Raw genomic sequence first — 23,595 nt, forward strand, 5'->3', positions numbered from 1 at the left:
ACGAATCAGAATTTAATAAATAGGAGGCAGTTGGGGCAAGTGATGACCCGCATCTGATCTCAATGTGATGACCTTAGTTGAGTCCCTTAGCCTTTAGAGACCTTAGCTGCTCCTTAAAGGGAACGAATTGGGGGAGGGGGGAGGTTGACCGAGTAACCTCAGAAGTCCTTTCCAGATCCAAAGTTCAATATGCCCAGGTTTTCAGAGGATTTCCTCCTACTGAGAATCTTACTAAAGTGCCCACACAATGAATGCACTCCATAGATTTTTGAATGCCAGTTATCTGGATGAATTCTTAGTTACAGAATTGTAAAGTGGTTACAAACATACCTATTAATAACTTTAAATGAGGAGTTTTTAAAAAGGGCCTAGTGCCATGTTCTAAGTTTGTAGTTTTGAAGCATTCCATTATCTTTTCTTTTGCATCTTGTGCTTTTGATGTCATATCTAAGTAAACATTGCTAAATTTAAGGTCATGAGAATTACTGCTATATTTCCTTCTAGGATTTTATACTTTTAGCTCTTATATATAGGTCTTCGATCCATTTTGAGTTAACTTAAGTAATGGGCTGTATCTTGATCAATAACCTTGAAGATCTCTTCCCAGCTCAGCTTTTCATAAAATCTTGACAGAGCCTGGCTTCCTGATAGAGTTGTAAAACTCAAGAATATTCATGAATTAACTCCAAACACAATTTTCTTTTAAAGGTCTCTAGCAACCTTTAGTGAAGTCACCGTCTATTAGTTAAATGATATTTTGAAATTTAACCCCAAATGAAAACAACTAGGGTAAGAGATTTTCAGTTCCACCTGTAAAGGAGCAAGTGCTATGGGAATTGCCCTCTGCCATAAACTACTGGAAAAACATTCAAATATGTAAAACAAATGTTTCCAGACATTGGACATCAGGAAGCACAGAACTGTGAGTTCCCGAGAGAAGGGAAACAGATAAGGAGAGTTGATTGCCCCCATCTTACTCACTGAGGGTGTTCCCAATCTGCTGGGAGCCAGAGGCGCCCCATATCACTGAATTGAGGAGGCAGACATCAGAGTTCAGAAAGGTTGCGGTGGCTGGAATTTGCGGGGAGAAGTAACAGGAGGTAGCTGCACAGAGACTGCACTCCGAAAATCTGCAGAGGGTTCCCTTGACCCCTTAAGTGAGTTCTGAGCAGGATGTGTGGGATCAAAGTCAGTGTGACCAAGGGAAGAACAAACAGAAAGCAATGGTCCCGACAGTCCCCATCACTCACAAGGGTCCGGTAATAGTTGGAAGTTTCTGCTAGCCAGAGCAGAGAGGCCTCATCATAACACAGAGCACTGGACAGAGTCCTCAGAAAGGTCATGCCTTTGTAGTTGGACTAAATTTGTACTAGAGGAAAGGCTGCTTTCAGCCAGCCATAAATAAAACTTGATAGTAAGCCTCAAGCTGGTCTGTAACTGAACTGCTTGGCAAAACAAAGTCCAGCTCTGTTTAAAGACGTACAATAAAACCTAGCAATCAACAGTGTAAAATTTACTCTTTGGCATCCAAAAAAAAAAAAAAAAAAAAAAATCACACATGCAAAGAAGCAGAAAAAATACTATCGGAGTCAGAAGAAAAATAAACCAATAGATCCAGAATGGCACAGACGGATGGAATTGGTTGACAAAGATCTGAAACAGCTGTTGTTGACATGATAAATGCTCAAGGATATAAAAGAGAATATGAACATAATGAGGAAAGACATAGGACATATATTTTTTAAAATACAAGTCAAATTTCCAGAGATGAAAATGCAGTATTTGAAACTAAACTAACCAGGGTGGGATTAACCACCGATTGGACACTGCAGAAGAAAAGTGTGAGTGAAATTAAAGGCACAGAAATGGAAATTATTCAGAATGAAGCACAGAGAGGAAATACCAGAAAAGAAAGAAACAGAGCAGCCTGTGGGACAACACCGACTGCCAAAAATATGTATCAGAAGGAAAGGAAAGAGGGAAGAGAAAACATATCTGAAGGAATAAGGGCCATTCCCCAACTATGATGAAAATTATAAAGCCATTGATCCAAGAAGCTCAGCACCTCAAGAAAAACAACCCTGAAGAAGCTGCACGGGCTAACACACATCATAGCCAAGGTGCTGGGCCAGTGATAAAAAAAAAAAAGAAATACACAGAGTAACGAAGATCAGAGTGACAGCGACTTATCCTCAGACGTTACGAGAGCCGGAAGAGAACACCCATGACATCCCACAGGTGTTGAAGGGGTGTGGGGGGAGATCTGTCAACCTAGCAAAAAAGTCTTTGAAAATAAGTAAACAATAAATAAATAAAAATAAAAGCAAGTTGTTCAGTGCAACAAAAGCTGAAAGAATTAATCACCACTAGTCGGCAACCTCGGACAGAAGACAAATGATATCCGATGGAAATCTGGATCTCCAGAAAGGAGGGCAGAACACTGAAAACTGCATGGGGAAGTATATCATGTTTTCTTTTTATTTAAATATCTCTAAAAGAGAATTGTTGCGACAGAGATAATAATGTATTTGGGGTTTATAACATACAACAAAGCAACAGTGTAAGACAATAGTGAGCATCAGTGCCCCACGGCCCAAGGTTCTCATCCCGCAGCCAAAACGGGGACGGTCTTATCTGCCCCTCTTGTGCTGCAGGCCGAGGACCCTGTTCCCTCCCACCGGGAGCAGATAGCAGCCAGGTGCCTGCCATATGATGCGCATGCTTCTGCAGAACAAACAAGTATACATCAAGCCCACTGGAGGGGGAAAGATTCTTCCAGACAAGGTGACCTGCCCAGCACTGGCTATGAGGGTCCTTTATGCCATCTCTGGATTGATGTAATGTGTGCATGAGCCCAGCATGGAGCGTGATGACTTTCCAGATTGTTGGGTTATGAATTAATGAGGTCTCCCTGTAATTCCTAAAATGTACTCTTTCAAAATATCAGAGGCCTGTGTTGGGTGTTCCTCCTGTCCCTGGCCCAGGGGCTCACTGGGTTACTGTGGCCTCTCGGAGATGTGTGTGGACTTGAAGCCAGGTTAGAATGCATTTCACTTTCCTCGACAGGTTCCTTGTAGTATTGTTACCTTGGAGGATTCCACTTCAGCTAAACCTGATTAGTCCACTCAGCGTGCTCTAGGCTGGAGCAAGGAGCCCTGACTTTGGAACCCGGTTGAAACCCCAACTCCATCACTGCAGAACGGAGTGACTTGAGACAAATCACTTCACATCTCGGGGTGAGTCTGACTTAACAGGAAGACGGTATTTGCAGTTCTCCGCAGAGGCCTTCATCCCCACGTTCGACATGACAGCCCCATGGAAGGAAGGCAGCACGGGGTAGCCGTCCGCACCAGCTCCTGGCTCCAGTGGTCTGAGTTCGAGGCCCAGTCTCCTCACTTCACTGGCGCCCTTACCGGGTGACTTCACTTCCCTGCATCTTGATATCTTGATTTCATCATCTGTATCCTCTGGACGATAACAGACTCTATCTCAGATGTTTATGGCAGTTTAATGAATCGATATTGCTAAAGTCAGCCAAGCGAGAGGAGTATGTGTTAAATAAATAAAAGCTGTGTGCTGATATGAAACAGTCTGTACAAACTCTGGGCCTGCGAGGCTGGGATGTGGCACAGCTGGACTCAGCCTTTCTTCTTTCTGGAGGTCCTGGAGCAAGAACTGCACCCTCATAAAGCCCCAGCTGTTGTGAAAAGATGCCAAGGGGGGACACTGGTCAACTGCAGGAGGGCGGGGCAGGCCTCAACCTCCCAGGGAGGAGTGGATGACCTAGGACGATTTAGCTTGCAGATAGGGGGAGGGCAAGCGTGGTGGTCCTCAAGGGCTGTAGATGAATACAGGCATAAAAATGGTTCTTACTTTCAGGATAAAACCGGCGACAAGAGATGGACGTTTCAGTGAAGAGAACTTCTGACCCATCATCAGGAAGACTGGTTGCCCCACCAAGGCTGGCTGACCCTTCTTGTCTGGGGTTCTGTCGGGAGCTTCTCAAGGAAGGTAAAGAGTAGTTGGAGATGAGACATATACGGCCCCTCCCCAATCTAATAGTCCCGGACTCTAGTATTTCTGTTGGCTTTGAGATTTGACTACTGATAAGTGTGCTATTCTTTTTTTTTTTTTTAAAGATTTTTATTTATTTATTCATGAGAGACAGAGAGAGAGAGGCAGAGGTAGAAGCAGGCTCCCAAGGAGCAGGGAGCCCGATGTGGGGCTAGATCCCAGGACCCTGGGATCATGACCTGAGCCGAAGGCAGACGCTTAACCATCTGAGCCACCCAGGCGCCCTGATAAGTGTGCTATTCTAAAGTTCCAAAATTTGAAGCTTGCCAAGAACTCTATAAAGAGCATCTGCCCAGATTCCCTGGGCTGCCTCCTAATGAAGTGCTCAGTGGCCTGACATTGCTGTAAGAAGCCCCTCCCCCCTCCTCCATGGATTAGGAAACATGGGGGTGGTAGTTTCAGCTCCTGGCAAGGTCATGGAAAGGCACTTTGTCTGAGAGCTGTCATTGCTCAAGAACCCAAAGATGGATCTTCAAACCCTCTTTTGATATTGCCAGTGGCTGCCCTTGAAATTTCAAAAGGGACATTCAGACCTGGCTCTGCGTTTGCCCATAATCCAGTGGCATCTGGACTTCATTTCAAAGGCCTGGAAGTCTGTGAAGTCATTCCGAAGAGTGGCTTTCGTATGTGCCTCCGCCAAAACGAGCATGGAGAATCCTGGTCATGAGGCACTTAAAAGTTTATTAGGCTCTGGTATTAAATTATAGCGTGACCTGTTAAACATGGATTCAAATAAGCCATGGTTCAAGTCAAGCTCTGGCTCCCACTACGGCTTTTCGACCAGCCGTGCAACAGATTGGTAGTGACCCCTCTGTCCCCAGAGGCATCAAACAGTGCCTATGTGACCACTTATGTGGGCCATGCTCACAGAGAGGGTTCTCGAACCCAGCAGAAGAAAGGCAGTAAACTTGAATGCATTCAAGCCCTGGGAGGGCAGTGGGAGGGAAGAAGTGTGGCCAGCCGTGGACAGGGGCGTGTGTGATCACCGCTAGGCAGCGGGGCCAGGTGTCAGCAGGCTGAGAGGCAGTGCCACCACGATGGCCAGATTGTCTGGTTTTTCTAAGAGAAGGTGGAAACCTGGATTTGTCTGTAAAAATCTCTCCATTTTTAAATGATGGCAACTCATTTTTTTTAATGCCAGTGTGTTTCATTTTTGCCATACTGGTTTGTTTGCGATATCATTTTGTTTTAGAATGTTTGATTGTTTTAGAATGCCAGTGTGTTTGCCACTTTTGCGAATAGAGAGTTATTCTTGCTAAAGAGCGGTGACAGGAGTCTGCAGGGCCGACCGCAGGCCGAGAAAGAATCCTTGTTCTAAGAGGCATCTGTAGGTGTGAGGTCAGAGCCTGCCGGTGCGTTCAGGTTGATCCCACTGTGGAGACAGGAGCGCTGGCCTGAGAGCGAGGAGGCCCAGGTTCTGGTCCCAGCCCTGCTGCTGCTGCCCTGTGTGACCTTGGGAAAGTCTTGGGCCTTCTCTGGCCTCAGTTTCCCCTTCTGGAATTGGCCCAGAACATCTCAGGTCCCTGATAGTTCAAATGGTCTCGGGTTCCTCGGAGGAACCCAGAAGGAGAATCGTCAAAAGTAGGGCTTGCGGTTCATTTGGGGTGAAATGGCTATCCTCGGGACTGGTTGTACATCTCGAAGGAGTTCCAAAGCTAAGAAAAGAATTTACCAGAGAGGAGGCTTTGCCAGCGCCTTCCAGAGTCTTTGTGCCAAGGGCTTAGGGCTGATGGAGGTGATGGGTTGGTATTCGTGAAGCACCAGTGGTGAGTTTAGGTTGTGATAGAAGGCACGTGGGGCTTCCATGACAGATGGAGAACAGCAGGTGGAGGGTCACACCAGAGGCCTGGCTTCTGCTCTCTGCTCTCACTCACTCTGACCTGAGGAGACCTTCCCTGTCTCTGAGCCTCAGTTTCCTCTTTCAAAATGAGGAGGTTGGCTGGCCGGTTTCTGAGCCCTGGAGTTCTACGATTCTAACCAATTATGTCGAAAAGTCATAGTTTTATCATCTGCACAAAGAGTTTAATTTTTTTTTTAAATCCAACAGCTCTTTCTTTAGCACCCACTGGTGACAGGCACAATGGATGCAGCCAGCAAAACCTGCCCCCGTGCTGCCTACCGTCTTGGGGGCCAGATAATTACCAGTCAGGTAAGGGAACAGCATAACTGGCAGAGTACCATAAGAACACAAGTTTTCAACGGGAGACTAGAACCTAGTCGGGGTGGGATGGCGACAGCTTCTTTGAGGAAGTGACTCGAGCTGAGATCCAAAGGATGCTGAGGGGAGAACAAGGTGAAGGGGACAAGAAAAAGAGCTGCTAGAAGAGGAACAGCATGTGCAAAGCCTGTGACCAGAGGCACTGAAAGGAGCCAGCACTGTGTGAGCTGAGGCTGTCGAGGTTCGGGCCGAGCCAGACCCTGCAGAGTCTTGTCATCCTTAGAGAAACTTGGATCCTGGTGCTGAGCATGTGGGGAAGCCTCTGGAGGATTTCCAGCAAGGAAAGACAGGGTCCAATCTGTGTTTTGAAAAGACTTCTCTGAGTACTGTTGGGAAGAGACAGGGAATGGTGGAAGGGATGAGTGGGGACCTAGGGAAGCAGAAGAGATTCAAGGGACCAGTGAGGAGGTGGTGACGGAGTGACAACATCCTGGGGAGACACGACAGGGGCCCTCCTGGAACCATGACAGCCATGAGAGAGGGAGAGGTCAGACTTGAGGGCACTTTAGGATTCTGAGTTCTCGGGGCTTGGTGAAAGATGAAGGAGGAGTTGGGGCCAACTCCCGGTGGTCTGAGCAGGGGCACCTGAAGGCGAGCGGGCCTCAGATCTATGGGCATTTCCAAGCAGCAGCCCCTGATGGTTGTCAGGGACCCCCCACTTCTGGTTTTTCACAACTCTGTGCTTTTCCCTCTCGATTGTGGGCTGCATTTAGTGACGTACCACTAAAAGACTATGTCAGAGGTGACGGGTGAAGAGGTTGGGTTATAAAAGGACGGTGACCTCTGTTTGGCACTCTCTCGGTCTCTCCATGGCTCGTGCTGGGGGGAGGCCCACTCTAGTGCATGTGGAAGTGGATCTTTGGAGGCCTGCCAACAGCTGCCTAAGTGAGTTTGGAATCTGATCACCACCCCCAGTCAAGTCTTGAGATCACCACCACCAAGGCTGACACCTCGATGGCTGCCTCATGGAAAATCTTGAGTCAGAACCACCCCGTTCAGCCACTTGCAGATTCCTGACCCACAGAAACTGAGAGTTAATAATCAGGTTTTATTTCCAGCTGCTGAATTTCGGGGTCATTAGTTAGGCAGCCGTAGGTAATCAATACAGCTCTCCCTGACACAGGCTGCACCCTCAGCTTCCCTAAGGCTGGGAAGGGAAGGGTTAACCACAGAGCCCAGGCCTCCAGGCCAGCAGCAAGGTTAAAGCCTCCAGCCTGAGGGACAGTTCATTACAGAGTTATCTAGTGGCTCAGCCAACATTTGGGTCTGTAGCCAGCTGGGCCGTAGCCCTCCTGCCGTGTCTGTCAGAGCAGGGACCCTAGAGGGGAGGCATCCTGGAAACGGACAGATTTATCAACAGCCTCGCTTCCCTGCATCTGCCCATGATGGGCCAGCTGCAAGTAGAGCCAGTGGGACCTTATGGCCGTGTCCCCAGCGGGGGGACACGGCCTCCACTCCTGCAATGTGCTGCCTCGCGGAGCTCATGGCCCCGGGTCTGCAGTGTTGGGTCCTGAGAGAGGTGCTGAGGGGCTTCCCCAAGCCCCGGAGACTGCCAGTAACCACACAGGAGTATGGAGCACCTCCTGGGTGATGAGCCCTTCTACTCATCACCTCGTTTCACCCTTGCAGTAACCCTGCCAAAGTGGGAATGCCTATGAGCTCTGCCCCTTTGCAGGTGAGAGAACCAAGGTCTAAGGTCACGTAGCTGAAAAGCACAAGACCATCTGACTCCAAAGTGTGTGCTTAACCACTGTGTCTCCTTGGTGGCTCTGTGGTGAGGAGGGATTTGGTGCCTCAGTGGTTGAGGGAGCTGGTTCAGGGAATACGGTGGGAGAGCCAAGGAGGCAGGGCCCCATCCAACTCCAGCAAAAGCAGCTCTCCTCTTCCGGGTTGTGCCATCAAGGGACCATGTAAAATTCCATTTCACAAACCAGGTAGCATAGTGTTTCAGAATGTGTGTTCTGAACTGAGAACTTGAAGTAGGAAGATAAGTCTGGTGCAGTAGGGGCAGGGGAAAGAGGATGAGAAATAACCGTTGTGGGTTTTCTCTGAGAGCAGAGCCTTGGAAGGGTGGAGTGGACAGCGATAAGATTAGAAACTTCTTCACATATTTCCTGGAGCCGTAAATCCTGGCTCATTTTACCCAATTTACCAAAGGGATTAAGCTGACATAGAGAGGAGCCAAAAGAAAGAAGATAGGCCGCCTTCCAGGACTGACTGTTTAGAGAGCTGAGGCCCAGCCTGGCAAGGGACAAACCTCTCACTCTGAGCCCAGGTTCTTTCCCAGCACCCCTGGACACAGCCCATCGTGTTCCTGCTTAAACCCTTCCGGTAAGGGGGAGCTCACATGCCCATACGGAGTAGACTGTTCAGCTCTCAGTGCTCAGAAGAGCTTCTCACCCTGCAAATACAAACCTTCCCCCAACAGCTTCATTCAATAATTCAGTGGGTTGTTACATAAAAGCATACTTTTAATATGTTTATTTTGAATCCAATAAAAATGCTAAATTTTCTTGTCAATTTAAATGACATAGTTGCCTATTTTGAGGTTTCTCTATACATAATTATGTTACTTTGGAAAGATGATGGTTTTGTTTTTTCTCCAAATCTTACTTCTTTCATTTCTTTTTCTTGCCTTACTGCCCTGGCTAAGACCATCAGTAAATGAGTAAATGGGTGCAGTGGGCATCCTTGACTTGTCTCTGATCTCCAAAGGGAAAACTTGCAATATTTTACCATGTTAGCTGCAGACATGTCTTTATCAAATTATGGAAATTCCCTTCTGTTCATAATTTCCTAGATTATTTTTTATTAGTTTTAGATCATGAATAAGTGTTAAATTTTTATCAAATGGTTTTCTGCATGTAGGTTTTGTCCCTTAATTAGTTTATGTGCTGAATTAACCTGAATTTCATTTCATTTAATGGACTTTCTTGTTCTTGTTCTTTTTCTTTTTTTAGAGAGAGAGAGAGAGCACAAGTGGGGAATGGAGGGGCAGAGGGAGAGAGAATCTCATCACTCTGAGATTCATGACCTGACCTGAAATCAAGAGTCAGCCACTTAACTGACTGAGCCACCCAGGTACCCCAACCTTAATGGATTTCCTAATGTTAAACTGACCTTGTGTTCCTGGGATTAGTCCATTTCAGTTGTGGTATCATTTTGTGTACTGATGGATTTTTGTGGCTAACCCTTTATCCGTGATTTTTCATTTCTATTTACGAGTAAAATTGGCCTGTAATTTTCTTTTCTTGCCATATCTTTGTCCTGTTTTGATATGCAGGTTATGTTAGCCTCATAAAGTGAACTGGAGATTACTCACTCTTTTTCTACTCTCTGGAAGAGATTGTCAAAGACAAAAATAGTTTCTTCTTTGAATGTTGGATAGAACTTGTCAGTGAAGCCATCTAGAGCTGAAGTTTTCTGTATGGAAAAGGGTTTTAACAACTGATTCAATATCCTTAATTGTTAGAGGATTATGTAGGCTTCCTATTTTGTCTCAAGTCAAAATTGGTATATTTTGCCTTTCTAGGATGTTGTCCATTTCATTTAAGTTTTCAAATGTATTGACTCAAAGTTGCTCAAAACATTCTCTTTTTTCCTTTAATCGTGACAGTATCTGTAGTGATGTCTCACTTTTTAGTCCTAATATTGGGGTTTTGGGGAGCCATTTATGTTTTTCTCTAGATCAGTTTCATTCAGGGGTTTGTCAAATCGTCTTTTTAAAGAACCAACTTTGGCTTTGTTGGAGTAGCTCTGTTTTAACTTTTGCTTTCTTATTTTATTAATTTCGGTTCTTGCCTTCATCATTTACTTTTTCCTATTTTTATTAGATTTGTTTTTTTTTTTTTTAAAGATTTTATTTATTTTTTTTGACAGAGAGAGACATAGCGAGAGCAAGAACACAAGCAGGGGGAGTGGGAGAGGGAGAAGCAGGCTTCCTGCAGAGCAGGGAGCCCGATTCGGGGCTCGATTCCAGGACCCTGGGATCATGACCTGAGCCGAAGGCAGACGCTTAATGACTGAGCCACCCAGGCGCCCTAGATTTGTTTTGATATTCTTTTTCCAATATTTTGGCATGAATGTTGATCAGTTTTCAGCTTCTTCTCTGACATATGCACTTAAGACTATAAATTTCCCTCTACATACTGATTTACCCACACCTACAAATTTTGATATGAATTTTCTTCATTATCAATTGATCAAAAATATTTTCTAGCTTCCTTTATCAGTTCTTCTTTTAACCCATGGGTTATTTAGAAGTGTGTTTTTAAATTTCCTAGCCCATGGAAAATTTCTAATTATCTCATTATTGATTTATACCTTCATTATAAGGAATAGCAGTTTAGATAATATGCTCTGTGTGGTTTTAGTTCTTTGAAATCTGGTGAGACTGGCTTTATAGCTCAGTTCATAGTCAAATTTTGTAAATTGTCTTATGTATTTGAAAATAAGGTGTTGGATGCAGTTATCTGTATGTGTCATTTATTTAAGTCCTTTGAGTAAAGACTATTAATGCTCATTCCTACCTGATTCTTCTCTTTTGAGGGTGGATATAGGCAGACTACATTTTTCCATACCCTTGGAGACAAGAGAGGCCATGTGACCAGTTCCAGCTAAAGAGATGTGAATGGAAATATGTTTACCTTCTGGGCCAAGGCACCTAAGAATGTGTGCTACCTCCACATTTTTTCTTCTTTAGAAGCACACTGAGATGACAGAGCCATGTGGTGAGAGACGCCTGGATCCCTGGGTCACTGCGTGGAGGAGAACTTCCCTAAGAATTGCCTGACCACTGCACTTTGTGTGAGTAAAAAATAAACCTTTGTTGTATTAAGCCACCAAGACTTTGGGATTTTTTTTTTTTTGGTCACCGTTGCATAACCTATCCCTATACTGACTTTTTGCCTCCATGTCCGGCCAAATTCTGAGAGAGATATATTGAATCTAACATTCTGATTTGGATTTGAGTATTTCTAATAGTTCTGTCAATTTCTCTTTTGTCCATTTTGAACTATGCCATTAGGTGTTTATAAAATTAAAATAGTTTACTGAAACATTTTTTATCATATGGTGCCCTTCTTATCTCTGGTAATACTTTCAATGACAAAACTTCTTTTGTTTTCTATTAATATAGTCATGCCACAGTTCTTTTGCAAGCTGTATTTTATTCCATCCTTTTACTTTCCACCATGTTATATCCTTATGTTTCCTAGTGGGAGGGGTGATGGGAGGAAAGGGAAATTTAGAATGAATTCCACATACCTTCCATGTGTGCTGGTCATGTAGCTGGGTCCTGAGTTCATAGAAGAGAACAAGATACAGTCTCCTCTCTCCAAAAGGTTACAGTATAGTAGCAGAGATGACATGGGTACTTCAAAAATCACGTGGAATGTAGTAAGTGCCAGACATCTGATACGTACCTTTATAAATCATCGCTGAGTGAATGATGTGAATTGCCACAAGAGTTCCGAGGAGAGAGAAATTATGTCTGATGGGAATGGATCCAGGCAATCTTTGGAATGGCATTTGAATTGGGCCTTGGAAACCAGTTATTTTTGGACGTTCAGAGAAATAGAAGAAGGTAAGAACAATTCAGGCATGGGAGCAGCATGAAGGCATGGAATATCTTTTTATGTTTATGGAGATATAATTTATATACCAGAAAGTTCATCCACTTAAAATGTACAATTCAGTGGTTTTAAAGTGTATCTAAGAGTTACACAACCATCACCATAACCTAATTTTAGAACATTTTCATCATCTCCAAAAAGAAAGTACTCATTAGCAGTCACTCCCTATCCTCTTGACCCCACCCCCTCCCTGGCCTACCCCGTGGCCCTAGACAACCACTGATCTACTTTCTATTTGTCTATTCTGGACATTTCGTATAAATGGAATCATCCAATATATAATCTCTTATGACTGGCTTCTTTCATGTAGGCCTAAAGTTTACCAGGCTCATCCACGTTGTAGCATGAATCAGCACCATGTTCTCTTTCGTTGCGGAATAATATTCCATTATATGAATGCCCCACATTTTATTATCCATTTGTGAGTTGATGGACATTTAGGTTATTTCCACTTTTTAACTACTGTGAATAATGCCGCCCTGAGTATCTGTGTTCAACTTTTGTGTGCAGGTATGTTTTTATTTTCTGATTCCACTAAGAGTGGAATGGATGAGTCAAATGGTAACTATGTTTAACCTTTTGAGGAACTGGCAAACTGTTTTCCAAGGTAGCTGCACCACCTCATTTCCAGCAGGCACCTATGAGAACTCCAATTTCTCTACATCCTCTCTCACATCTGTCTTGTTGATCACAGCCATCTGGTGGGTGTGAAGTGGCAGCTTGTGATTTTGATTTTCGATTCCCAATGGTTAATGATGTCGAGCCTCTCTTCATGTGCTTATTGGCCATTTGTAGATCTTCTGAGAAATGCCTATTTAAATCCTTTGCCTCTTCTTAAATTGGGTTCTTTGACATTTTATTGTTGAGTTCCAAGAGTTCTTTATATATTCTGGCTACAAGACTCTCATGAGTTACACGATTTCAAATATTTTCCCCAACTTACATGTTGTCTTTTCACCTTCTTGCTGGTATCCTTTGAAACACCAAAGTATTAAGTGTTTATGAAGTCCAATTTATCAGTTTTCTCTTTTAGCACTTGTGTTTTTGGTGTTGTATCAGTCGTTCTATTTTGTTCACCTAGGTGCTGGTCCCCTGGGTGGTTCAGTTTGTGGAAACCCACCAGGCTATTAGTTTGTGCACTTTTCTGCACATGTATGCAAGATTTCCATAAACAAGTTTTTTAAGGGGCTGATCATAATTGCTGCTTCCTCCACTGTGTCATTGTGGGGACTGGATGAGTGAATGCATGCACAGTGCTTGGCATAGGTCTGGCCCCACTTAGCACTAAGAGATGGCAGCTGCTATTGGCATCATTGTAAAATCTAGCTCTGCTCCTTATTGGGTGGGTGATCTTGGCCCCAAGTCACTTCACCTCATCAAGCCTCACTATCCTCATCCATAAAATGGGTTAGTGCCACCCACTTCACCAGGGCCAGCAGGGACCTTGATGACATGAGATAAAATATTGTCAAGCTTGAGGTCTGCCCCAAGGAGGCCCTCATGCAGGCTTGGATCAAAAAAATAGGAAAAAAAAAAAAAAAGAGAGAAAGAGAAAGAAAAACCAGAGTCATGACTGAAGAGAGACAAACTCTCAGGGCTGTGAGGGTGTGAGTGGCTGCCAAGAGCTGGCTGTGGGCTCCTTAGAGCTTGCGTGAGCTGGGCTGGCCAGGCCTGGGAAGGAATGAAGGGGGATTTGGTGGCTTCCAGGTAGAGCCTGGCCTGGTGGTGCCAGGATACCTGGTTATTTGTGAAGTCATCAGAGACCAGACCTCCTTCTTCCCCTCAGCTTCCCACACTGGTTGTCCCTGTTCAAGTCCCATCTCCTCTTTGCCCAAACAATCCCTCCACTTCCCCAATGCCTGTCTTGCCCTTGAGGTCCCACCAAGGAAGACTCATCCCCCTGCCCTGGGCCACTCCACATCCCCCACTCCGTCTTCACCCTGGTGCTCCCACTCCCTCCCAGGCAGCTGGAGGGAGCTTCCTAAAGAATCCAGGAGGTCATTATCACCCGCTGCCCACAACCCTCCAGTGGCAGTGGCTGCCAGAGGATAAATTCCTTCTCTGGTCTCGACGGCAAGTGCAAGTTTTAAGGGCCTTGAAGTTTTTACCATTGTGTGTGTGTGGGCGGGGGGTGTGTGTGTCATTAAATATGACATACATATATAGAGAGAAGTTCCACATACTAAGTGTAGAACCCTATGAATTCCACCAAACCGAACACGTCTGCGTAAACCGACACCACAGTCAAGAATCAGACCGTTACGGGCGCCCAGACACCTGCCCCTGGGGCCCCTTCTAGTTTATCACCCATCACCCAATGGCAACCACTTCTTACGTTACAGAGGAGTTTTGCCTGGCGTTGCACTTCACATGAATGAAATCATTCGGTGTGTACCTTTTGTCGGGCATCTTTTGCTTAACACGTCTGTGAGAGTCAGGCAAGCTGTTGCCTGGAGCCAGACGTTGTCTTTTCTCATCCCTGTGCGGGTGCTTAGAGCCCCTGCACTGCCCTTTAGATGCCTCTCCCACTGGGTTTGGGCCTCTAGGTTGTTTTCAGCTTTGGGATATGACGAAAAAAAGCCATTCTTGCCCATGTCTTTTGGAGGATACATGGACTCATTTCTGTTGGGTAGACATCCGTGAGAAGAATTGCCACCCCATCGGGACAAGTGAACGTTTGGCTTTAGAAGATACCACAAATCATTTTCCAAAGTGGTCCTGCCAATTTACACTCCTCTCCTGGCCACATAGGAAAGTTCTTGTTCCAGATCTTCATGGACACTTTGTGTGTGTGTGTGATATAGACAGAAAGAGAGATTATATATATACAGCCTCTTTCATTTTAGCCATTCTGGTGAGTAGGCTGTGTTATCACATTGTGGTCTTAATTTTGATTTTAGGGGACTATCTTTTTTTTTTCTAAAGATTTTGATTTATTTATCTGAGAGAGAGAAGGAGAGTGAGAGAGAGCATGAGCAGAGCAGAGGGAGAGGGAGAAACAGACTCTCTGCTGAGCAGGAAGCCCGACGTGGGGCTCAATCCCAGGACCCTGGGATCATGACCTGAGCCGAAGGCGGACACCCAATGGACTGAGCCACCCAGGTGCCCCAGGGGACTATCTTTAAGAGAAAAAATATAAGATAGAATTTTGAATGTAACATTGGGTACAAAAGTGAATATTTATTAAGAATGTGAAAAGAAATCATAACAAATTTCTGGAGACTTTCAAGCTTCAGATTCCTTTCTTGTGAGATTTTTTTGAGGCTGTTTCCCAGAAATGCTTACATGGAAGTGCTTCCTGATAGCAACCTGGCTCCCCTCGCCGCCTGCAGTGCTCAACAGCTGCTTTTGGTGAACAGGCCCCCGTGAACGAGGGGCTCAGAGCTCAGGCGTCACCAGCTTCCCGGGAAGGGACCTCTGGCCCCTTCCCATCTCCTACTCTTTAGGGTCTCAGCTTCCACGTCAGCTTCTCAGAAGGCCTTCTCTGCCTTCATTTTGTAAGGCCACGTCCTGAGACAGATGATGACAGAGCAGCAGTCACTGTGGACCCAGCCTGCCTGGGTTGACCTCTTGACTCCACCATCTTCTAGCTGTGTGACCTTGGACACGTCATTCAACCTCTCTGGGCTTCAGTTTCCTCACCTGTAGAGTGAAGTAGGCCATGCTAGCTCCCACGTGGTGGGGCATTGTGAGGACCCAGCAAGTTAATGCACATAACGCAGTTGAAAGGGTGCTTGGCACCCTTCTCCATAAGATTGTCATGATGGCCCCCATCGTCATGAGCCTTGGTTCTCTCCTTCTGGCACATCTCACCTCACACTGATGATCTGCTTGAGTGCTCTGCAGGACACATTTGCCGTGGTGCCCGCTGTATCCCCAGGCCGAATGTGGCCCCTGCTATGCCCACATAGCAGGAGCAAAGAAGATGTTGAGTGACTGACTGTCCTCAACGGATCTCACATCCGTCCAGGTGTGTCCAAGCCACAGCCATACCCTGGTCTGTCTTCATCATTCCGTGCAGGCAGTGATCCCCTTGCTCACCTGGAGCAGGCACTGACTGAATACATGAGCCTTGGCCGCCTACCCTCATCTCACCTTTCTCAGATTGGGGCCAGAGTTTCTGTTGGCTTCTGTGTCCCCCAGGCCTTTACAGTTTACTAGGCCTGTTCCCTTCTGTAACCACATCTCTGGGTTCGGTAACAGGGCCGAGATTGGGAGCCCCAGTGCAACAGAGGTCTGGAAGGGGTAAGTGGCTCCTCAAAGTCACACAGCATGAGAAAGTGGGGGGATGGGACACATGCCCAGGACTCCTGGGTGGGCTGCCCACCCTTGGTCCCAGGGTACCTCTCATCCCTTCTGATGAGCACCAGAGGCTGAGCACATAGTAGGCACTTAGGTTTGTTCAGAAAGAGTGGAAAGAGGACAGGCTGGGCTTTAGTCGTTGGCTCTGGGACCGTGGGCAAGGCCTTGACCCACCTGTGCCTCAGTTTTCCCATCTGTAAGAGGGGTTCACTTACCAAGTGAAGGCAGATTTATCTCAACTGGCCTGGGTGGTATTTCTCCTCGGTCCTTCTGTCTTTCTGTCTGTCTACTCCATGATGACTTTGGAAGGAGCTGGCATGTAGTCGGGACTGACTAATGGCATGGAGAGAACCTGGGATTTCCCTCCAAGCCTCTGGTGTCCGTCCTGACCCAGAGCAGTGGCCGGGAGCCATGTTTGGAGAAGCAGCTCCTCTGCCATCTTTAAAGGATATTGATAGATATTGATGAAATGCCGCTGGCGAGCCCAGATGATCTGCAAAGATCTCGGTGAATGGTTAAGGGTTTGCCAGCCCCTGTAATACACTCCCCCCTCCCCACTGCCACCTCACAGGGTGGGCAATGAGCAGACATGATCTTGGACAGTTGTTGTGAACAGTGTGATAACACGTCCAGCTCAATGGCACTTCATGACTCCTCTGCTCCTACTCTCTCCTCTCCCAGGTGACGCAGGGGCAACTAAGGCCCAGAGAGGGAAGAGATTTACCCAACGTCGCCCAGCACATCCAGGCAGACCTCCCGAATCAGAATCAAGTCTGTGATTCCAGGTCTCAGCCTTCTTTACCCCCCAACATTATTAATTATTTTTAAAAATAGCTTTGTTAAGATATAATTCACATATGTTACAATTCACTTTTTTAAAGTAGATAATTCAATGGCTTTTAGAACAGAGTTGTGCATCCATCACCACACTTACTTTGAGAACATTTAACCACTCCAAAAAGAAACCCCGTACCCTTTAGGTGTCAACCCCCTTCCCCTCCCCCAGCCCCCACGAGCCCTCCATCCCCTCAGCCCCAGGCAACCACCCATCCATTTTCTGTCTCCATATGTTTGTCTATTCCGCACATTTCACATACGACACGTGGTCTTTTGCGACTGGCTTCTTGCACTGAGCATAGTGTTTTCAAGTTTTATCCATGGTGTAGCCTATATCAGCACTTCATTTCTTTTTGTGGCTGAGTAATAGTCCATTGTATGGGTGTATCACATTTTATTTATCCAGTGATCAATTGATGGACACTTGGGTTGTTTCCACTTTTTGGCTATTGTGAATAATGCTGCTGTAAACATTCACGTAGAACTTGTTGGGTGGGCATGTTTTCAGTTCTCTTGGGTATATACCTAGGAGTGGAATTGCTGGGTCCTATGGTAACTACATTTGTGAGCCCAGGTTCCTGGCTCTGGCTTTCTCAGACCTTCAGGGTGCTGATGGTGGGGAGGCTTGCCACTTGCAGTGCCCGGGGTCTGGGAACCCAGTCTTCCCTTCCACTTTGCAGAGTCTTCTGAATGGGAGAGTCAACTGGATTCTAACTCCTGCTCTCTGCCATCAACCTGCTGATGTTCCGTCAGCATGTTATGGGTGAGCTGTGTTACGTCTCTGAACCTTAGTGTTCCCATCTGGGAAATGGTATATTAATCTCTATGGTCCCTTCTGAGGGTTAACTGAGATCATAAAAACACAGTTTGCGTCCATTCATTCATTACATTCATTGGTGGCTGATATGCCATGCACTGTTCATAGCGGAAGAGACACTCAAAATCCCTTGTATTTACACAGGAAGCATCTTGCTTAAGCTTCAAGATAGCCCTGGGAGGAATACCTCCCAGTATTCCATCTCCTAGAAGAAGAAGAAGAGAGAACTCTGGAAGCCAAGTCCCTTTTCTCCATCCCCCTTGAGACTTAATTTTAGAATCTAGGAGTACTCTGTCTTTTGAACTTTTACTGCGGTAAGCCCTACACGCAAAAAGAGCACCATTGTGCGTAGCTGAATGTACCTGGTACTGAGCGCCCAGATGAAGGAAATCGAAACCCATCCCCATCCCCCCAGTCCCCCTGCGCTCCAGCCCCGTCTTCCCCGCCAAGGAGAACAGATGAGTTCTGCCCGTTCGTGAACTTCCTATGAGGGCAGTTCCGTAGTTCAAGGTCTTCTGTGTTTGCTACTTTTGTTCAGCGCTAGGTCCGTGAGATTCATTGTATTGTTGTGTGTTATCATAGCTCCCCTGTATTCGAGGCCGTGCAAATGATTGAAAACAATGATGATTGTTTTCACTGCCTCTGCTTTTAATGGGTCTCTTTGGGCTTTTCTTCTTGAAACAGAACACCAGGTCTCACACTCTCCCAAGAGTGTGTGTCTGGACATCTGCCCAGACCTGTGTGGGAGGGAAGTGGGGAAGCCAGGACAGGGTATGTGCTGACCCAGTCCTGGCCCCAAGGTGCATGTGCTTCTAGGAGGCTGCCACCTGGCCCTCTTCCCAAGGCCCCTCCCTTTTGGACTCTGTCAATATTCTGTTATTCTAGGCTTGCCCTGAGGCCAAGGGGTGAGCTGGCAGGCATCCTAGGAAAGCAAGAGCAGCTGGAGAGGAGAGGGACTTTTAGGGGTGGGGAGACGGACCCAATCAGATCCCCACTGAGGCCTGTCAGAGCTTGTGTGGAGTACGCTGTGCCACGTGTCCTGGAGTACGTGGGAAGGGAGGGTTCGGGTGGAAATCAGACCTCCCCTGGGCTAGGCTGTGTGCTGGGGAGGGCAGGCTGCCTGGGTGCCAGTCCCAGCTCTGTGACTATAGAATCTGTAAAATGGGGGCAACAACCTGTTAGGGTTATCCGAGGAGGAAAGAGCTCAATGCACAGAAAGGTTCCTGGCGTGAAGTTGGCTCTTAGGATTATAACATGTAAGAGTCAGCTAGTTTATGTGTGTCATTGTTTCGAGCCTGCATACTGGTCATGGAAGGAGACACCATATCATCCCCATTCAACGGCTAAGAAAGCGGAGGTACAGAGAGGTTGAGAACCTGCCTGAAGCCACACTGTGAATCTATGGCAGGGCCAGGCTTTGATCCTGGGTCTGTGGCCCCAGCACCCAGGCCTCTGAGCCCAGGGCTCTGAGCCGTTGTGGAGCAGGGCATAGCCCTGCACTGTAGGGGCCTGGACTCAGCCCTCCCCTGGTTCTGGGAGCAGGAGCTCAGGCTCCTTTTCTTTGTCTGCAAAATGGGCCAATAGGAGCAGCAGGGCTTTTCTCCTTCCTGGGTTCCTGGCTAGTAGGCTCCCAGGGGTGGGACAGGCATGGGGGCTGGTCAGGAGAGGCCTCTGAATCTGCTCAGCATCGGCCGACTTTGCTGAAGCAGCCTTGCCCTTGCGTTTTCGGGGGGAGATGTCAGGCCTGGAGGCAAAGTCAGCAGTCCTGAGTCCACCTGGTGACCCCCTTGCAGGGCGTGTGCCCTGACTCTGCTCTTGGGGTGCTCCAGAGCCCCGGCCAGGCACACAAACAGCTGTTTCTAATCCAGGCTGCTGAGTGGAGCAAACGCTACCTATGATAGACCCAGGAGAACCAGAGGTTGAAGCCATTGGCCGCAGTCCAGGAAGGCTTCCCAGAGGAGGCCTCCTTGGAGCAGGGTCTTGAAGGCTGATTAAGAGTTCCTTAGGTAGAGATGATGGCAAAGCTTAGCAGAGGGAACAGCGATAGGCATCAGCTACTCAATTCTATCCCCACGCCCCACCCTTGCTTAGCCATTTGTTTTTCAGGGGGGCTGGAAGCCTGAAAATGATATTTTCCAGAGCCCCTTGCCAGCTCGTTTCTGGTTAGGCTCTGCCAGTGGGGAGAAAGCAGGAGGAGGAGAGATGCCTGCCCCCCTCCAGCTCATGCTGCAGCCGGGCCGGCCAACTTGGGCAGACCTCAGACATTTGGGCAGCCCTGTTGGCTCCAGCAGGCAGGGGGTGAGTGCCGGCTCGGCTGGGGGCTCCCGACCATTCTGGATGGTGGCTGCCTTGTCACCTGCCATCTCCCTTCTACTCTTCCTGCACGTCGGATGCCTTTGGAACCCATGTCCCTCGTCCTCTCAGCCTGAAATGGCCCAGAGGTTTCTGTTTTCCAGCCGGTCACTAACTGATAAAGTGCTCAGGCCATGTAGGCCAGGACAAGCTGTAGTCTTCAGGGGACAGAAGGATTCAGTACCCAGAAAATGTGATGATGTCATGTTTTCATTTTGATTTATTTTCTTAGGTGCGTGTAGTGTTCAACAGGAGTTCCCCCAGGGCAGAGACTGTCCTCCATTGTTTATTCAATCAACAAACATTTATTGGTGGCTGGTCAGTGGGGAATGAGGTGAATGGCCAAGTTCCCCTACTTCTACAATCCCAGTCTAGAAGCCACCTGTGGTTGTGGAGAACCTGAAACGCGACTGGTCCGAATCGAGACGGACTGTCAATGTAAAACAGAGGCCACGTTTCACACACTTGGTATGAAAAGAATGTAAAAGATCTCACTGTTTATATTGATTACATGTTGACATAATATTTCACACATACTAGGTTAGATAAAATACATTATTAAGACATATTTTACCTGTTTCTTTTTACTCTTTTTAACGTGGCCACTAGAAAAATTTAAATTACTAGAGCTTTGCATTTGTGGCTCCCGAGCTCGCCCTCTTGGACAGCCCTGGTCTTACGGAAGCTGAGCTGAAACACATCGGTTTATCAATTCAGCATTTATTGGAGTCTATTTAAGAGACAGACTTCAGGTAGGATGGGAAGGGGGACAGATACAGCAACATGGAACTAAAATTCATGGTGATAAATGTTTGAGTTGGTCCATGTTCCAGGGCTCTGGGGGGGGGGGGTTGCTGAGAAGAAATCTAGGAAGGCTTCACAGAAGAAGTGACTTTGGTGTTAAGCATTATAGGATGAGTAGGAGTTTACCAGATGGATAAGGAAGAGGAAGAGCACTCCATGCTCAGGGAAATACCCAGGCAAAAGCTAAGAGGTTGACAGGTGCCCAGGGCATTTGAGGGAGTCAGGAAATTTACTGTGGTCCAAACATGATTTGTTGGAGGAAGAGGCTAGAGATGAAGCTGGGCTGGGTAGAAGCTTGAATGCCAGTCAAGTTTCGACCTGGGGGGTGGGGGGGCTGAGGCTGGGGAAAGACTCTTGGGCAGAAGGAGGTGGCTGGTCCCAATGTGGGTGAGTTCACCTACCTACCCACCCTCCTCAAAAGTGGAAAAAGGACCAGACCAGACCTTGTTTGAATGTGCAAAGCAAACGCTTTTATTTTGGTGCTCATGCTTTGTGGCTCAAAAGCATCTACTTCCTGCTTGGAATCCAAAAACATTTACAGAACCATAGAGAATCACTGCAACCTTTGTAAGAACATATACATGTGGGCTTATTTTGTGGTCCTTCCCTGTGCAAATCAGAAAGTTCTACATGCATCAGAATGACTTTCTCCAAGTTCCCCTCTGAGATTTTGGGGGCCCTGGAGGCTGTGACCCCACCCCGGATAGAGCATTCTCCTTCATCCCTCTTCCAGCCCAGTCACATCGAGAGAGTGGGAGATAGAGTCAGAGATGAGAGCGCATGGGCTCTTGGAGCTTAGGGCGAGGGCTGTGTTCCTGGGCCCTAGCCCTGCAGAAAGGGGGCGGCTGAGGTGCTAACTTTGTTGGTTAGTGACCAACACAGGCGGCTAAGTCTCTCATGAAGTCTAGGCATTGCAGTGGGCAGGTTCATGGGGAGGACAGGGGCCTCTGGAGCTCTCTTCCCCAAAACTGGTCTGAAGGAAGGTGCCTGGGCACAGACAGGGGACCCAGACAGGGCTGGGGGTGGGAAGGTTTGGTCATGGTCAGGGTTTCACACTCAGAAACATCTAGGCCTGTGGCCTCAGGCTCTGTAGAGCCAGGGAGGAGGACTTGCTGTCATTTGCAAGTCTGGGTCTTCTAAGCATTGGAAGAGCAGAGCTGAGAGGTCAATACTCCATTGCCCAATGAGGAACCTGAGACCCAGAGAGGGGAAAGCAGTGGCTGATCGGACTTGGGGCTCAAACCCAGGGCTCTGACCCCTCCAATCTCCTCCCTACCTCACCCCAACTGTATTGTTTCTGCTCAGGTTCCAAATGGCCTCTTTAATATTCTCAGGTCAGGGCTGGTGCCATGAATGGGGAGCTGGACTCGGAGTCAGAAGTCCTGGGTTATGTTCCAGTGCCTTCCTACTACCCAGTCTTGCAAATAGCCTGCTGGTGCAGAGTGAGCTGCCTCTCCCTCCTCCAAGCCCCAGTGTCTTCACCGAGAAAGCAGCTCCTACTCTGTGATTTCCCATGGTCACTTAAATGGGTCAGTAGCCATGTGAGCACTAGCAAGCACAGGAAGTGCCCAGCCCATCGTAGGTGCCTCACAATGGTGGTGGTGGGGAAGGTTGGGCCAGGGCTGCTGGGATGTGAGGGAACCTCGGCTCTGGCCTTTCCTGGGACTCCACCTGCACCTGCTCTGGTTCTCCCAGGGGCTCCTGGGGCCTGTGTCTTGCCTGGGATCTGGTCAATGGGCACACTGTCTCCCTTTGCTGGTTCCAAAGGGCTCTGGAGTAAACCAAACAATATGGTGGGTGGTCAGTGGTTTCCAACAGCATTTGGGTTGTAAAGGGAGGCATGGGTGCCTCCTCCCCCACCCCAGACCCAGTCAGCCAAAGGCAGTGCTCCTAAGGGGGAAGCACAGAACATTCTTCACAGTTAAAGGGAGATGGGGATCCAAGCTCAGAGGCACAAGATAAGCCAGTAATACATTCCATTCCAAAGAGCCCCCATAGGCTCTGAGGTCTGGGGCCCAAGAGGGGGCAATTGGTGCATTAGCTTGGAACAAAAATTGGGGTCAAGTTAGGGGCTCTTAGCTGGCTGAGGCGGGGCTGGGCACATGGCCCTTAGGCGGGACCAATGATGATGTTCCTGAAGCCTTTCACGGCCTTCAGCTTGTCACTCTCGAAGTTCACCACCAGCATATGGCGGCCCACGTGGCATGGCAGCAGATTCACTCTCACCTTGACCTCCTCCCCCACTTCCACGGGGTCCGGGCTGTGGAGAGGCCAGGATGACATGTGACTACTGGGGACTTAGCACAGAGCCTCAACTTCATGCAACAAGAACAAAATGGGCCCACTCACCGCTCTCCAAGAGCCTGGGCAATCTGCCCTCCCACGTGCAGAGGGGCCCGCGTGTGTGCACGTGTGCATGGAAGTGGACGCTGTGCTTTGGGGTAAGAGTGGGTACACTCAGGGGACTCCATGTGTGAGAATGCACTGAGCTGTACATACAGGACTTGTGTTATTTACTGTATGTAAGTTACAATACAATAAAAAAGTAAAAGGATCTC

General features: G+C 47.5%; 1 protein-coding gene and 1 long non-coding RNA gene across 2 annotated transcripts in view; one reads left to right on the forward strand and one right to left on the reverse strand.

Annotated features, from left to right (window-relative positions):
• The first annotated feature begins 3,255 nt into the window (after window positions 1-3,255).
• On the forward strand, window positions 3,256-12,853 carry LOC135361811 (uncharacterized). Its single transcript, XR_010405840.1, has 5 exons — window positions 3,256-4,011; window positions 6,122-6,223; window positions 9,253-9,373; window positions 10,841-11,098; window positions 11,635-12,853. It is a non-coding gene; the product is annotated as an uncharacterized LOC135361811 (long non-coding RNA).
• An 8,628-nt stretch (window positions 12,854-21,481) lies between these two features.
• The window catches only part of TGM2 (transglutaminase 2), a 32,892-nt gene continuing 30,778 nt past the window's right edge, over window positions 21,482-23,595 (reverse strand). Inside the window, exon 13 of the mRNA XM_045885754.3 lies at window positions 21,482-23,297. Coding sequence (XP_045741710.1) covers window positions 23,147-23,297 — 151 coding nt within the window. The 3' untranslated portion in view covers window positions 21,482-23,146. The remainder of the gene's footprint in view (window positions 23,298-23,595) is intronic.

The sequence above is a fragment of the Mirounga angustirostris genome, unplaced genomic scaffold, assembly GCF_029215605.1.
Source record: "Mirounga angustirostris isolate CCGP_5_RB_7025 unplaced genomic scaffold, mMirAng1.0.hap1 SCAF_10, whole genome shotgun sequence".
Classification (NCBI taxonomy): Eukaryota; Metazoa; Chordata; class Mammalia; order Carnivora; family Phocidae; genus Mirounga; species Mirounga angustirostris.